This window comes from Salvelinus sp. IW2-2015, linkage group LG22, assembly GCF_002910315.2.
Source record: "Salvelinus sp. IW2-2015 linkage group LG22, ASM291031v2, whole genome shotgun sequence".
NCBI lineage: Eukaryota > Metazoa > Chordata > Actinopteri > Salmoniformes > Salmonidae > Salvelinus > Salvelinus sp. IW2-2015.
The window spans coordinates 33,957,594-33,975,175 of NC_036862.1; the positions used below are offsets into that span (position 1 = coordinate 33,957,594).

Consider the following 17,582-nt stretch of genomic DNA (forward strand, 5'->3'; position numbering starts at 1 on the left):
TTGAACAATTGGCGTGCGTGCACACGACAGCCGCTCCAGAACAGCTTCAATGCGCCTTGGCATGGTTTCTACAAGTGTCTGGAACTCTATCAGAGGATGCCACAACATTCTTCCATGAGAAATTCCATCATTTGATGTTTTGTTGATGGTGGTGAAAAACGCTGTCTCAGGCACCGCTCCAGAATCTCCCAAAGTGTTTAATTAGTTTGAGATCTGGTGACTGAGTCACACACACAAAAAAGCACAAACTTTAAACCGCATGTGCTCCTTTGAAACCCCTCTTTCAAAGTCACTGAGGTCTCTTCATCTAGCCATGGTAACCCAAATAATATAGAGCAATAGTAATGACGTCTTTTTGTAGGCACTAACTCCGCCATAGCTCGTTGGCCAAAGCCAATGGGGAAATGAACAGAGTTTTTGGAGGGTTTTTGGATAAACTCTGAAAATAAGGTTTGTTGTAAAGACAGGATTAGGAGATAATGTATGTTTTTTTCTATGAGGTCATCTTCATTAGCTAACTTCACTTTTTGTAAATTTGGAAGCATTTATGTAATAAAAGAAAGCACATAAAAGCTTATGAAGGCTTCATAATTAATGTTTAATGGGTGATATTATCTCATTGAACAAAACGTATAAGATCTCCAAAGCCTGTCTTAACCTCAGACCTTGTTTTCTGTGTTTATCCCAAAGCCCTATTCCTTCCCAATTCATTTCCGCCATATGAATGGCTGAACGAACCAGATGTAACTAATTTCATTTTTTAGGACTACAAGCTGGCGAGCTTTATGGGCGACTGGGCATGATGGGATGTTAATTGCTTAACTAACTCAGGAACCACATCAGTGTGGAAGCACCTGCTTTCAATACACTTTGTATTCCTTATTTACTCAAGTGTTTCCTTTATTTTGGAAGTTACCTGTATGTGTGCTGTTTGATCAAACTGAAAATGAACGTTCCCAAGGCAAAGTGCCAATATTTGCTTGCAATGGTACTTACAGTATTCTTCCTCTGGTTTACCAACAAGTACTCACTGGTTTAAGAGCTTTAGGATCATGTAGTTTGTTTGTGTGTGTGTGTGTGTGTGTGTGTGTGTGTGTGTGTGTGTGTGTGTGTGTGTGTGTGTGCAGTGATGCTGACAATTCTCTCGCTCTGTGTTACACAACACAATACAATGCACAATGAACTAGCTCTTTACAGTTTAGCACAGCCATTCCAATAAATTCTCTCTCCATTCCCAGACTACAGCAATTTCTCTCTTATTACAATAATGACATAAAAACCTATACTACCAACAAGTACTCAAGACATTTTATCAATAGATGTTGTTTTTGGAATGCAATATTTATGCAACTAGGAGGCGGCTAGGACACAGGCACTTATTTTTCTTTGTGTATTGGGGCTAGACGCGAACTGTCACATCTTGGCATCTTGACTGGCTGCACCCATGCGTTAGATCAGGGTAGAGGTGTCATGTCCATAGGGGGTACAGAGGCACGTGCCCCCTCACAGTGGCCCTCTTGGAGCTCTTTCCATGACATAAGCTGGCCAGGTGAATCCAGGTGAAAGCTATGACCCCTTATTGATGTCACCTGTTAAATCCAATTCAAATCAATGTAGATGAAGGGGAGGAGACAGGTTAAAGGAATTTTAAGCCTTGACACAATTGAGACATGGATTGTGTATGTGTGCCATTCAGAGAGTGAATGGGCAAGACAAAAGATTGAAGTGCCTTTGAATGTGGTATGGTAGTAACTGCAACGCTGCTGGGTTTTTCACGCTCAACAGTTTCCCATGTGTATCAAGAATGGTCCACCACCCAAAGGACATCCAGCCAACTGGACATACAGTAACTGTGGGAAGCATTCGAGTCCACATCGATCAGCACCCATGTGGAACACTTTTGACCACTTGTAGTCCATGCCCAATGAATTGAGGCTGTTCTGAGGGCAAAATTGTGTGAAACGCAACATTAGGAAGGTGTCCCTAATGTTTTGTCCACTCAATGTATGTATATACAGTACGAGTCAAAAGTTTGGACACACCTACTCATTCAAGGGTTTTTCTTTATTTTTACTATTTTCTAAATTGTAGAATAATAGTGAAGAAATCAAAACTATGACATAACACATATGGAATCATGTAGTAACCAAAAAAGTGTAAATCAAATCAAAATATATTTTAGATTTTAGATTCTTCAAAAAGCCACCCTTTGCCTTGATGACAACTTTGCACACTCTTGGCATTCTCTCAACCAGCTTCATGAGGTAGTCACCTGGAATGCATTTCAATTAACAGGTGTCCCTTGTTAACTTCTCTGCGCTACGGATCCCTTCTACGGGATCATTTTCCTAAACAACCGCTGAATTGCAGGGCGCAAAATATTACTAAAAATATTTATAATCATGCAATCACAAGTGAAATATACCAAAACACAGCTTAGCTTGTTGTTAATCCACCTATCGTGTCAGATTGTGAAAATATGCTTTGCAGCGAAAGCAATCCAAGCTTTTGTGAGTGTATCAATCAATGCTAGAACAGCTAGCCCCAAATTACCATGGTCACGAAAGTCAGAAAAGCAATAGAATTAATCGCTTACCTTTGATAATCTTCGGATGTTTGCACTCACGAGACTCCCAGTTACACAATAAATGTTATTTTTGTTCGATAAATATTACTTTTATAACAAAAAAACGCCATTTGGGTTGCGCGTTATGTTCAGAAAACTACAGCCTCGTTCCGGTCCTGAAAGGCAGAAGAAAATTCCCAAACGTATCAGATTCAAAAATATTACAAAAAATATTTATAATCATGCAATCACAAGTGAAATATACCAAAACACAGCTTAGCTTGTTGTTAATCCACCCATCGTGTCAGATTTTGAAAATATGCTTTGCAGCGAAAGCAATCCAAGCTTTTGTGAGTGTATCAATCAATGCTAGAACAGTTAGCCTTATATTAGCTTGGTTAGCTTGGTCACGAAAGTCAGAAAAGCAATAAAATGTATCGCTTACCTTTGATAATCTTCGGATGTTTGCACTCACGAGACTCCCAGTTACACAACGCCATTTAGGTTGCGCGTTATGTTCAGAAAACCAAAGCCTCGTTCCGTTCAACGAAAATTCCAAAAAGTATCCGTAATGGTCGTAGAAACATGTCAAATGTTTTTTATAATCAATCCTCAGGTTGTTTTTAACAAACATAATCGATAATATTTCAACCGGACCGTAACCTCTTCAATAAGAGAGAAAAAGAAAATGGAGAGCTACCCCTCTCACGCGCAGGAACTAATCAGAGGACACCTGACTAGTTTTGAAAATTCTCGCTCAATTTTCAAAATAAAAGCCTGAAACTATGTCTAAAGCCTGGTCACAGCCTGAGGAAGCCATTGGGAAAGGAATCTGGTTGATACCCCTTTAAATGGAAGAAAGACGGAACAGGAAACACAGATAAAAAATTAAAAAACACTTCCGGGTTAGATTTTCTCAGGTTTTCGCCTGCAGAATCAGTTTTGTTATACTCACAGACAATATTTTGACAGTTTTGGAAACTTTGGAGTGTTTTCTATCCTAATCTGTATATGCATATTCTAAGATCTGGACCTGAGAAATAGTCCGTTTACCTTGGGAACGTTATTAAAAATATATATTAATAATCTGACCCCTAGCGTCAAGAGGTTAAAAGTTAATTGTGGAAAGTATTTCCTTCTTAATGTGTTTGAGCCAATCAGTTGTGTTGTGACAAGGTAGGGTTGGTATACAGAAGATAGTCCTATTTGGTAAAAGACCAAGTCCATATTATGGCAAGAACAGCACAAATGTGACTCATTTCAGGAAAGTAGGTGTATGTAGCGGGTCACTACTTCACACGAGAGCCATTTAAACGTAAACCTTTTTTTTTTATCAAAATGTTTTTTTTTGCAGAAATGCCTTCTGGAACATATGAATTTTCATGTGCCTTAATAGCAAACTTGTATGCCATCTGTAAATACAAAAAAATAAAAATAATGATGAGCTTGGTTGCTTTAGCCACAGAAAAAATCAGCAACCTTCCCGCTAGCCATGATTGGCTGAGATAATGAGTGGGCTGGACATGCCGAGAGATGACTTCGGATTGGTCTGCCATATAGCACGCTTTTGCCTAATTGAGCTGGTCAGTATCTGTATGTAATCCCGTTTAAAAAATATATATATAGTGTTATATCGCGTAGTAGAACTGCATACGTGTTTCTCTCCACTTTCTGGAGGACCGAATTTTGAAATCAGTGGAATTAGAGTATAATAGCTAAGGGAATAGAGAAAACAACTGTCTCCGGATTACATATTCAAACTAAGGGCAACCATGGCATCCGTGACAGGGAGAAGCGTCCATCTATCCATGATGTATACGGGTAAGATAGTATAGCTAACGGCTAGCTACATTTTCAGATATTAAACGTTTCTAACTTCAACAGAAAGTTGATTTCATTTCAAGTTAAAGAGCACTGTTAGCTAGATAGCTAACGTTAACTGGCTGGCTCGCTAGCTAAAGTTACGTGTATGATCTTATTATTTGTATCTCAGAGCCATTTGCTTTGCTAGTTATAGCCTAATGTTATCTAGCTAACATTGAACTTGATTGGTTACCTACCTGCAGATTCATGCAGGGTAGTAACGTCATGAGTTGAGATTATGGTACATTGTTTAGCTAGCTAGCTAGCTACATGTCTTAACAAAAGACATAACAAAAGACAAAATGCAAGTATCAATTTCAATAGAATGTCACTGCAACAACGGTTGATAGACGTAGCTGGTAAATTCACTCTGGCTATCCACTCTGATTTCAGAGCACCGTAAGATAGTCTAGCTTGTTGCATTTTCAGATATTACACATTTCTAATTTTGACAAAGTAATTTTCATTTCAAGTTAAACTGTACTGTTAGCTAGCTAGCTAACATTAGCTGGCTGGCTGGCTCGCTAGCTAACATTACATGTATGATCCGGTTATTCATATCTCAAGCTAGCCAATGTTAGCCAGTTAGCTTGGGTGCTTGACTGCTGTTGTTAAAACAGAACACTCGGATCAACCTTAAAGAGATGGGTGGAGCTAAAGCATAAGAGGGTGTGAATGGGTGTAGACAAAGAAGAGCTAGGCACCAAAACATTAAAAGGTCATTTTCTCAAAAGTGAGGTTTCAAGTTTATCAACTTTCAAAGCAGAATTACTTTCCCATTGTTCAAATGTAGTTTATGATAGACACTTTTGTAGCTCTGTGTCTCTGCATTAATCCAAAGTAAAAAATCTAATTTCAAATTTTAATACATAAGATCAAATCTTCAAATGCAGTCGCAAAAACCATCAAGCGATATGATGAAACTGGCTCTCATAAGGACCGCCACAGGAAAGGAAGACCCAGAGTTACCTCTGCTGCAGAGGATAAGTTTATTAGAGATGTCAGCCTCAGAAATTGCAGCCCAAATAAACACTTGACAGAGTATAAGTAACAGACACATCTCAACATCAACTGTTTTTTAAACAGTCTGCAGTCTGCAGTGATGCAGTCTGGATTTGAACCAGACTGCAGTGCAGGAGGCATCACTGCAGTCCCTGGTTCAAATCCAGACTGCATCACATCCGGTTGTGATTTGGAGTCCCATGGGGCGGCGCACAATTGTCCCCGTGTCGTCTGGGTTTGGCTGTGGTAGGCCACCATTGTAAATAAGAATTTGTTCTTAAAACTTATTGAGGATAGGGTGCAGAGTTTTCACTTAGGGAAAAATAGCGTGCGCAATTTCAACTTCGTGCTACTCATCCCCAGAATATAAGATATGCATATTATTAGTAGATTTGGATAGGAAACACTCTGAAGTTTCTAAAACTGTTTGAATCATATCTGTAAGTATAACAGAACTTATATAGCAGTCAAAACCCTGAGGACTAACTTTTTTCTTTTTAAGTTCCTGTATGTTCAATGGTTTGTTATGGGCAAACCAGAATTCTAATCAGTATACACGTAGTTCCTACTGCTTCCACTGGATGTCGCCATTGTATGGAAAAAGGTTAAGGTTTTTCCTTAGTTAACCTCTAACGAGCCTCTACCCCGGGTCCGGGATCACCCCCCATCCCCCCACACACTGATTAGCATAGCTAGCATAGCTTCACAAGTAGATAGTAGCATCTAAATATCATTAAATCACAAGTCCAAGACACCAGATGAAAGATACAGATCTTGTGAATAAAGCCACCATTTCAGATTTTTTAAATGTTTTACAGGGAAGACAAAATATGTAAATCTATTAGCTAAACACGTTAGCAAAATACACCACTTTTCTAACTCCATCAGTTTCTTACTACTTCAGGTGCTATCACCAATTCGGCTAAACTAAGATATTGATAGCCACTAACCAAGAAAAAACCTCTTCAGATGACAGTCTGATAACATATTTATGGTATAGGATAGGTTTTGTTAGAAAAAAGTGCATATTTCAGGTAGAAATCACAGTTTACAATTGCACGACCATCACAAGACGACTAGAATTTACTATAGAGAGCAACGTGTATGACCATACAATTTACTCTTAATAAAACATTTCAGTAAAAGACTAGACAAAGCCATAGCAATGGAAGACCCAGATCTTGTGATTCCAGACAATATTTCAGATTTTCTAAGCGTTTATTTACAACGCGAAAACAACAATAATGATAATAAGTTAGCATACCACATGTGAAAACGTTACCAGAGCATCGATTCCAGCCAAAGTAGACGTATAACGTAATCACCGCCAAAATATATTAATTTTTTCAACTAACCTTCTCAGATGATCTTCTCGATGACACTCCTGTAACATCATTTTAACAACAATACATATACAGTTTGTTCGAAAAGGTGCATATTTAGCCATACAAAACCGTGGTTACACAATTGAAATACTAGGAAATCAAGCCTCAAAATGTCTGACGTCATCTTTCAGAGTGATCTAGTTTAATTGAAAGCTAATCATATACTTGACTAAAAAATACAGGGTTGACAGGAATCGAAAGACAAATTAGTTCTTAATGCAACCGCGTGACTTACATTTTTAAATTATCCTTACTTTTCAATACAGGGTTTCGCCAAGTGACGCGATAACAAACAAAAATGGCGAAATATGCGTTTAAAATATTTCGACAGAACAACGATTTATCATATTAAATATTGCTTACTTTGAGCTGTTCTTCCATCAGATTCTTGGCAATGTATCCTTTCTATGTTGTAATCTTCTTTTGGTCGATAGATGTCCTCTGTCCTTCGAAATGCTCACAAACAACGACCGAGACCGCGAAACGTTCCAAAGCTAGAAAGTGCACGACAAATAAATTCCTCAGAATCGCACTAAACGGATATAAATTGCTATAAAACGGTTCAAATTAACTACATTATGATGTTTTTAACAACTATAACGACTGAAAACATGACCGGAGAAATATTGCTGGTTAGACAACGATTTGGAATGAGGCCAAGTCCGATGTCCTTCACGCTTCAGGCGCGCGACGAGAAAGGGAGGTACCTATACGTTTTGTTCTTTTATAATGGCTGTGATTGTGCAATCGATTCCATTCAAAACGTGATGACGTACAGACACCCAGAGGAAGACGTAGGCAGTGTCGGTTTCTTCATAGCATTCACTGTCACCTTAAAAACAGACTCCAGATCAGGGGTAAAAATTTCTGAAATCTGACCCCTGTCATGAAAAGTGCTGTAGATATAGTTCTTGTACCACTCAGAGACAAAATTCCAACGGCTATAGAAACTAGAAAGTGTTTTCTATCCAATAATAACAATAATATGCATATTGTACGATCAAGAATTTAGCACGAGGCAGTTTAATTTGGAGACCAAAATATGCTAATGCGGAACAGCACCCCCTATAGTTCCAAGAAGTTAACAGAGAAAGATATTGACCTGGAAGTGGAGTGACGTCGTTTTGTTTATGTTTGAGAGTTGAGCAAGACTTGAAAAGTACCGTGAGTTTGTTTTATATCCTGTATTGAAAACAGATTGACCAGTCTTCAATTTGATCGATTATTAACGTTTACAAATAACTTAAGTTGTATTACAAAAGTACTTTGAAATGTTTTGGCAAAGTTTAGAGGTAATTTTTTGATATTTTGTCGTGATTTTGCGCAAATTGAACGCTGTTTTTCCTGGTACAACGGCGCCAAAATAAATGGACAATTTGGCATATATATGGACGGAATTAATCGAACTAAAGGACCATTTGTGATGTTTATGGGACATATTGGAGTGCCAACAAAAGAATCTCGTCAAAGGTAATGCATGTTTTATATTTTATTTCTGCGTTTTGAGTAGCGCCGGCATGGTTGAAATTGTCAAAAAAGAGAGTGTAGCTTCTGTACTATCATCAGATAATAGCATCTTATGCTTTCGCCGAAAAGCCTTTTTGAAATCTGACATGTTGGCTGGATTCACAACGAGTGTAGCTTTAATTTGGTATCTTATATGTGTAATTTAATAAAGTTTGATTTTATAGATTTTTTTTTGAATCTGCCGCTCTACATTTTAACAGGCTGTTGGGACGCTAGCGTCCCGCTATCCCAGAGAGGTTAACTGACTTTCCTAGTTAAAGAAATAAAAAATATATTTTTAAAAACAGACTGCTGTGCCACTCGGGAGCCCTGCTGAGAGGAGACTGAGTGAATCAGGCCCTCATGGTCGAAGTGCTGCAAAGCTACCACTACTAAAGGACACCAATAATAATAAGAGACTTGCTTGGGCCAAGAAACATGACCAATGGACATTAGACTGGTGGAAATCTGTCCTTTGGTCTGATAAGTTCACACCTCCAGGCTGTGTAAGGGCTATTTGACCAAGAAGGGGAGTGATGGAGTGCTGCATCAGATGACCTGGCCTCCACAATCACCGACCTCAACACAATTAAAAGATGGCTTGGGATGAGTTGGACCACAGAGTGAAGGAAAAGCAGCCAATAAGTGCTCAGCATACGTGGGAACTTCTTCAAGACTGTTGGAAAAGCATTCCAGGTGAAGATGGTTGAGAGAATGCCAAGAGTGTGCCAAGCTTTCATCAAGGCAAAGGGTGGCTACTTTGAAGAATCTCAATTAACACTTTTTTGGTTACTACATAACTCCATATGTGTTATTTCATAGTTTTGATGTCTTCGCTATTATTCAACAATGTAGAAAATAGTAAAAATATAGAAACCCCTTGAATGAGTAGGTGTACCCAAACTTTTGACTGGTACTGTGTATATATATTTTGATGTATTATTATTATTTGTTGTTGATTCTTTGTAATACTCTTAGCCACGTTGCAATTTTATGATGTTGTTTTTTGAAGTTGTTCTGAATAAGACTCACATGCCTTTCAAATGTTTACCCAGATTTTAGAAAAGATGTAGAGAAGCATATTTAAGGAGTGTTAGTAAATTTACTCTGGCGTGCCAGAGGACGCTCAGAGTGTGCTCTGGGCGTTCGTAAGTTCAGAGCATATGCAGAAAAATACATAGAATTAAGCCTAATAATTATTGCTCTAGATTCCCGGAATAAGCTGCCCCTCAGACTTTTAGGGTGCATGACACCCCTAGTAGATGATGCCTGAATAAAAGCAAGTGAACCGAGCACGATAAATCACGACTGTGACTGCTGTTAAAGTGCTACAGAGATTTGAGAGCTCAGTGTTGAGAACAACAGACTGGAATTGACCGACAGTACTACAACTAATCCCCGGCCCCTGCATTACATCCCCAAACCATCACAACTAAATTGTATTTCTGTCTTCAAACATATATTACAATATTAATCAGTAACCTAGATGACAGCTACCTAGCCCGTTCAGAAAACGCCAAACAAAATAAATATATTATAAATCACGCGAATGGGCACACAGCTGACGTGTGTTGGTATAATTGGTGCTCGTGCGCCTTTTTTCCGCGCTGGTGGATAATGGCGGGAATCCATCGGTTTATACTGTGGTACTTTTGCATTTTCTCTATGGACACGACAGGCCTATGAAAACAGTTCTAGTTTAAAAATGTTGTCAAAACCCAATTTGAAAAGAAAAAAAAAGTGTAGGCCTCTGTTTATACACAAACAAAAAAAACATGTATATTTGCTTATGTATTATTTAATAACAATACTTTTAAATAACAATTAAGGTCAATATTGATAGAACAATGGATTATGGCAACAATAAAGCAAGCTAAAAGAATCCCATGAGATTTAAATATGTTATCCTAATCATAATCTATGTATACTTTATGTGTACATTATTTGGTAGGAATCGAGCACCACAATAAGATCTGAGAACTCCCTGTAGCTCTTCACAAGTGACTCCCGAATGACTCTCAAAGCATTGCCATAGGTTAAAACACCTTACAGACAATAAGACATAACATTTTCCCATAACAATCGTCAACATTCGATACAATCATAATTTTTTATCTGTGCATAAAGTAAACTAAATGCATATGATGTTCACACCATCCGCATAGGAGGAATACATTCAGTATGTTCAGCAGTCTCATTCATATGGGGTCTTGACTGTAGGCTTATTGGTGTGAATGAGACCGTTCAGTGATTCAGATAAGGCACAAGACCGAAATCCTATTTTCAAAATCTCTCCTTGTCATTGCATTTATAATATATATTTTTTATTGGTCGATAAGTCAATGTTATGCCAAATAATTTCAACAATATTAAGGTAGGCTATAGGTAGGCTATAACCAGGGGTACCATCTTTCTCCGTCTCTCTCTCTCTCTCTCTCTCTCTCTCTCTCTCTCTCTACATCACACACACACACACACACACACACACACACACACACTACTCTCTCTCTCTATAACAATAACAATAACAATAATTCTAATTATCCACTTACCCGCATTCCTAAGTTTCCGGTTCCTAAGCACTGAAATGATAACCAGCAAGTTGCCCAAGACATCCACCACCGTGGTGAAGATCAGCACGCTGGCCAGTACCGTGATAGCCCATGCGGGACGCGCCCCCGGCCGCGCTTCCAGTTCCGTGCGGTTCCTGGAGAACGAAACATTCTCTGGCATTTCGAAAACCTTAGGGCTGCCAATTTATGTCCTCCTCGTCCGAGTCATTCAAACCCCGCTGTCCTTCTGACAAAACACTAACATGTTGTTGCAAAAGTAGACTTGTAGCCTATTTGATAGCTGAATATGTTAAACGTCGCGTTGGGTTTTGACAGTCTGTGATGCACACAGTTTCTCAACTTGCTCCGAGTGAGCGCGCCTTCATCGAGTTGTTTATAACTGCGCCCGCTCTGGCTAGCTGACCCTAATATCCCCTATCGATGAGATTACTCGTGTGTGCTCCGTGCCCTCATTCCTGGCAGCTCATTTGCATATCCAGTCCAGCTGTTATCCCTGTGTGAACGCGCCTATCGCTTTCTCTCAATCCTTCTCTCTCCTGTTCCGGTCGGACCGAACCTTGCCCGCAGTGCTGTGAGCTGCCGTGTGTCTTGCCTCTGGCAAAGTCTGGCTGCGATCTGAATTATTTGTTTTAAAATTGTCTCGGAATTGCGAAACCACAGCGCAATCAGACTAGCGAGCGAGAGCCAGACGGTTGGTTTGTATTCAGAAAGAGGATATATCGGGGAAGCGGATTCATTAACTCGTGCTTCGAACCCGAGCTCAGTGAAGCGTGCGTTTGTTTCATTATTATTGTTTCGCTCAGCGCGGTGACAATATTTTGTTCATTAATTTGAAGATGTCTGTCTGCCTGCGGTGCGCCGTCTGGAAACAACGTTGTATGACATCGAAATGACTATTATTCCACAACAGATTCCGGCTGTGACCGACCTTTTCACAACAAAAAGTGTCAAGTTCCCAGTATGAAGAGCGCACTGGCTACCACCACGGAGCGTGAATTGGGTATGAGGGACTGGAATGTCAGACCCACTGGAAAAAAATGGTTGAATCAATATTGTTTTAATGTCATTTCAATTAAAACATGTAAAGCGATGACGATGAATCAACGTGGAAAACTGACTGGATTGGCAAAAAGTAATCTATGAAAGGGAATTTCGTCTTTTCACGTAACCTTTAACCAACATCCAATGACATGGTGAATTTAGTTGATTTCACCTTGAATTCGCGTTAGTTGACAACTCAACCAAATGTAAATCAAAATTAGATGTTGAAATGATGTCTGTGCAGAGGGGGTATTGTGCACCTCCTCTCTGGGCTTCTGGGGAGCACCATCTCCTATGAGTTCCCTCAACCAGTTCCAGTGTGCTATATTCTCGCCCCAACAACTATATATATATATATATATATATATATATATATATACAGTTGAAGTCGGAAGTTTACATACACCTTAGCCAAATACATTTAAACTCAGTTTTTCCCAATTTCTGACATTTAATCCTAGTAAAAATTCCCTGTCTTAGGTCAGTTAGGATCACCACTTTATTTTAAGAATGTGAAATGTCAGAATAATAATAGAGATAATTATTTATTTCAGCTTTTATTTCTTTCATCAAATTCCCAGTGGGTCAGAAGTTTACATACAGCCAATTAGTATTTGGTAGCATTGCCTTTACATTGTTTAACTTGGGTCAAAAGTTTCGGGTAGCCTTCCACAACCTTCCCACAAAAAGTTGAGTGAATTTTGTCCCATTCCTCCTGACAGAGCTGGTGTAACTGAGTGAGGTTTGTAGGCACCCTTGATTGCACAATCTTTTTCAGTTCTGCCCACACATTTTCTATAGGATTGAGGTCAGGGCTTTGTGATGGCCACTCCAATACCTTGACATTGTTGTCCTTAAGCTCATTGTCCATTTGGAAGACCCATTTGCGACCAAGCTTTAAATTCCTGACTGATGTCTTGAGATGTTACTTCAATATATCTACATAATTTTACTGCCTCATGATGCCATCTATTTGTGAAGTGCTCCAGTCCCTCCTGCAGCAAAGCTCCCCCACAACATGATGCTGCCACCCCCGTGCTTCACGGTTGGGATGGTGTTCCTCAGCTTGCAAGCWTCCCCCTTTTTCCTCCAAACATAATGATGGTCATTATGGCCAAACAGTTCTATTTTGTTTCATCAGACCAGAGGACATTTCTCCAAAAAGTGCGATCTTTGTCCCCATATTTGTGGAGTGGTTGAAAAACGAGTTTTAATGACTCCAACCTAAGTGTATGTAAACTTCCAACTTCAACTGTATACAGTACCAGTCAAAAGTTTGGACACACCTACTCATTCAAGGGCTTTTCTTTATTTTTACTATTTTCTACAAAGTAGAATAATAGCGAAGACATGAAAACTATGAAATAACACATATGGAATCATGAATGTCCATTTGATTTATACAACATGCCTACCTACCACTTTGAAGATGCAAAATATTTTTAATTGTGAAACAAACAAGAAATAAGACCCKAAAAAACTAAAAATTGAGCGTGCATAACTATTCATCTCCCTAAAGTCAATACTTTGTAGAGCCACCTTTTGCAGCAATTACAGCTGCAAGTCTCTTGGGGTATGTCTCTATAAGCTTGGCACATCTAGCCAATGGCATATTCTCAATTGGATTGAGGTCTGGGCTTTGACTAGGCCATTCCAAGACATTTAAATGTTTCCCCTTAAACCACTCAAGTGTTGCTTTTGCAGTATGATTAGGGTCATTGTCCTGCTGGAAGGACTGTCCCAGTCTCAAATCACTTGAAGACTGAAACAGGTTTCCCCCAAGAACGTCCCTGTATTTAGCGCCATCCATCATTCCTTCAATTCCGACCAGTTCCTCAGTCTCTGCAGATGAAAAACATCCCAACAGCATGATGCTGCCACCACCATGCTTCACTATGGGGATGCTGTTCTCAGGGTGATGAGATGTGTTGGGTTTGCGCCAGACAGTTGATGGCTAAAAAGCTCAAATTTAGTCCCATCTGACCAGAGTACCTTCCTCCATATGTTTGAGGAGTCTCCCACATGCCTCTTGGCAAACACCAAACGTGTTTGCTTATTTTTTTCTTCAAGCAAATGCTTTTTTCTGGCCACTCTTCCGTAAAGCCCAGCTCTGTGGAGTGTACAGCTTAATGTGGTCCTATGGACAGATATTCCAATCTCTGCTGTGGAGCTTTGCAGCTCCTTCAGGGTTAACTTTGGTCGCTTTGTTGCCTCTCTGATTAATGCCCTCATTGCCTGGTCCGTGAGTTTGGTGGGCGGCCCTCTCTTGGCAGGTTTGTTGTGGTGCCATATTCTTTCCATTTTTTAATAATGGATTTAACGGTGCTCTGTGGGATGTTCAAAGTTTCTGATATTTTTTCATAATCCAACCTTGATCTGTACTTCTCCACAACTTTGTCCCTGACCTGTTTGGAGAGCTCCTTGGGCTTCATGGTGTCGCTTGCTTGGTGGTGCCCCTTGCTTAGTGGTGTTGCAGACTCTGGGGCCATTCAGAACAGCTGTATATATAATGAGATTATGTGACAGATCATGTGACACTTAGATTGCACACAGGTGGACTTTATTGAACTAATTATGTGACTTCAGAAGGTAATTGGTTGCACCAGACCTTATTTAGGCGCCTCATAGCAAAGGGGGTGAATAAATATGCACGCACCACTTTTCCGTGAATAAAAAAATAATAATTTTGAAACAAGTTATTTTATTCATTTCTCTTCACCAATTTGGACTATTTTGTGTATGTCCATTACATGACATCCAAATAAAAATTCACTTAAATTACAGGTTGTTATGCAACAAAATAAGAAAAACTCCAAGGAGGATGAATACTTTTACAAGGCACTATATCTGTGAGTTATGAAAACTAAGTGTTTTGCAAATTTCGAACTTACAATATGGCTACTAATACTGGAAAAGCTAAATCAAAGTCCAGGTATACAGATTTTGGATGATATTCTAGCAGAAATCTACCGGGAAAGTTTCATAGACAACAGCTAAAGGAGAGGACGCTAACGTTACCTTAGACTGGTAAGTGAAATACCAGTCTTTATATTTATATCTTTTATATTATAAATCCGAAAGCCACAACATGTCAAAGTCAACATACAATACACATTGGGCTCCCGACTGGCGCAGTGATCTAACACACTGCAGTACCTGGTTCGAATCCAGGCCGTGATTGGGAATCCCATAGGGCGGCGCACAATTGGCACAGCGTCGTTCTGGTTTGGCCGGGGTAGGCGTCATTGTAAATAAGAATTTGTACTGACTTGCCTAGTTAAATAAAGGTTAATTTAAAAAATAAACAAATAATTGGTCCACACACTTCACCACAGTGTTCTCCACTCTATATAATATATGTTTATAGATGTGTTGTATATTTGATGTATTGCTAAAAAAGGTGTCATTGTAAATACGAATTTGTATTGACTTGCCTAGTTAAATAAAGGTTAATAAAAAATTATAATTGGTACAAACACTTCACCACAGTGTTCTCCACTCTATATAATATATGCTTATAGATGTGTTGTTTATTTGATGTATTGCTAAAATAAAGGTTCAAGAAAATAAGTAATAAACTTACTGAGTTCTTACTGGATTAAAAAAAAATCTTACTGGATAAAAAAATAACTTTAATAGTGGTAAAGACTGACTTCAAAGAGACCCCATTCAAGTCCTCCATCCCCCACTTACTCTGACTGCTGCTCTCTCTGGCTTCACAACAAACCCCCGCCCGGCCATCTAGAGGTGTGAAAACCCAGCCAGCCTACAAGTAGAGGATGGCAAGTGCTTTTCAGCAGAAAGAGACTTTGGACTTGGGACCAGCAGCAGAATCTTGTGTAGAGGGTGTTCTAAATAATGTTATTGTAAATAGTGTCTACATAAAAAAAAAAAAATCTTATTTAAAAAAAAACTTTGTGTCTGGTTTTTGGTGTGTTTGTTCACTTATGATATTAGATCAGTGTTGGCTGCTAACTTGGCCCTTATCTTAAATATTTCACTTCTGCGTTTGCAGACATTGGATCAGCATTCTTGTCGCGTCTTCTGTTAATACATTTTATGTAGGAAAGCTAATGATCCATAATGTATGACATTCCTGGGAGTGTGTAAACTTGTATTTTTTTAGCATAGCATTTTTGTATGTTTTCTATAGTTATGTTCTTGTATCATGTAATGTAAATGTATCAATCTACCAATTCGGCCACTTGGAGGCCACTTGGGTACATTTGGGTAAATCGTGAAGGACACCTGGGAGACTTCATACTAAATGTAATGTAGCTTCCTCATTCTTGAAGTTATCAGTCTGAAACTTTGCACATACACTGTTGCCCTCTTGTGGACACCATCTAAATTACCTCCAGCTTCCTAGCTGAATGTGTGACTTTTCTCTTGCATTTCAAAGATGATGGTACAAAAAAAATACGTTGTTTTTTTTCTTTGTATTTTCTTTTACCAGATCTAATGTGCTATATTCTCCGACATTCATTTCACATTTCCACAAATGTCAAAGTGTTTCCTTTCAAATATGCATATCCTTGCTTCAGTGCCTGAGCTACAGGCAGTTAGATTTGGGTATGTTGAAAAAAAGGGGCTGATCCTTTTTGGCATTATCTCAACCAGCTTCATGAAGTAGTCACCTGGAATGCATTTCAATTAACAGGTGTGCCTTGTTAAAAGTTCATTTGTGGAATGTCTTTCCTTTTTATGTGTTTGAGCCAATCTGTTGTTTTGTGACAAGGTAAGGGTGGTATACAGAAGATAGGCCTATTTGGTGAAAGACCAAGTCCGTATTATGGCACGAACAGCTCAAATGAGCAAAGAGAAACGATATTCCATCATTACTTTAAGACATTAAGGTCAGTCAATCCAGAAAATGTTAACAACTTTGAAAGTATCTTCAAGTGCAGTCGCAAAAACCCTCAAGCACTATGATGAAACTGGCTCTCATGAGGACCGCCACAGGAAAGGAAGACCCAGAGTTACCTCTGCTGCAGAGGATAAGTTAATTCGAGTTACCAGCCTCAGAAATTGCAGCCCAAATAAATGCTTCACAGAGTTCAAGTACAGACACATCTCAATATCAACTGTTCAGAGAAGACTGCATCAATCAGGCTTTCATGGTCGAATTGCTGCAAAGAAACCACTACTAAAGAACAACAATAATAAGAAGAGACTTGCTTGGGCCAAGAAACATGAGCAATGGACATTAGACCGGTGGAAATCTGTCCTTTGCTCTGATGAGTCCAAATTTGAGATTTCTTGTTCCAACCGCCGTGTCTTTGTGAGACACAGAGTAGGTGACCAGATGATCTCCGCATGTGTGGTTCCCACAGTGAAGCATGGAGGAGGAGGTGTGATGTGTGGGGGTGCTTTGCTATTGATACTGTCAGTGATTTACTTAGAATTAAAGGCACACTTAACCAGCATGGCAACCACAGCATTCTGCAGTGATCCGCCATCCCATTTGGTTTGTGCTTAGTGGGACTATCATTTGTTTTTCAACAGGACAATGACCCAACACACCTCCAGGCTGTGCAAGGGCTATTTGACCAAGAAGGGGAGTGATGGAGTGCTGCATCAGATGACCTGGCCTCCACAATCACCCGACATCAACCAATCTGAGATGGTTTGGGATGAGTTGGACCG

At 39.3% G+C, this 17,582-nt stretch overlaps 1 protein-coding gene across 1 annotated transcript in view; it reads right to left on the reverse strand.

Annotated features, from left to right (window-relative positions):
• The window catches only part of LOC111982560 (melatonin receptor type 1B-B-like), an 82,249-nt gene extending 70,541 nt beyond the window's left edge, over window positions 1–11,708 (reverse strand). The window contains exon 1 of the mRNA XM_024014144.3: window positions 10,875–11,708. Within this exon, the coding sequence (XP_023869912.1) occupies window positions 10,875–11,055 (181 nt within the window). The 5' untranslated portion in view covers window positions 11,056–11,708. The remainder of the gene's footprint in view (window positions 1–10,874) is intronic.
• Window positions 11,709–17,582: the final 5,874 nt, after the last annotated feature.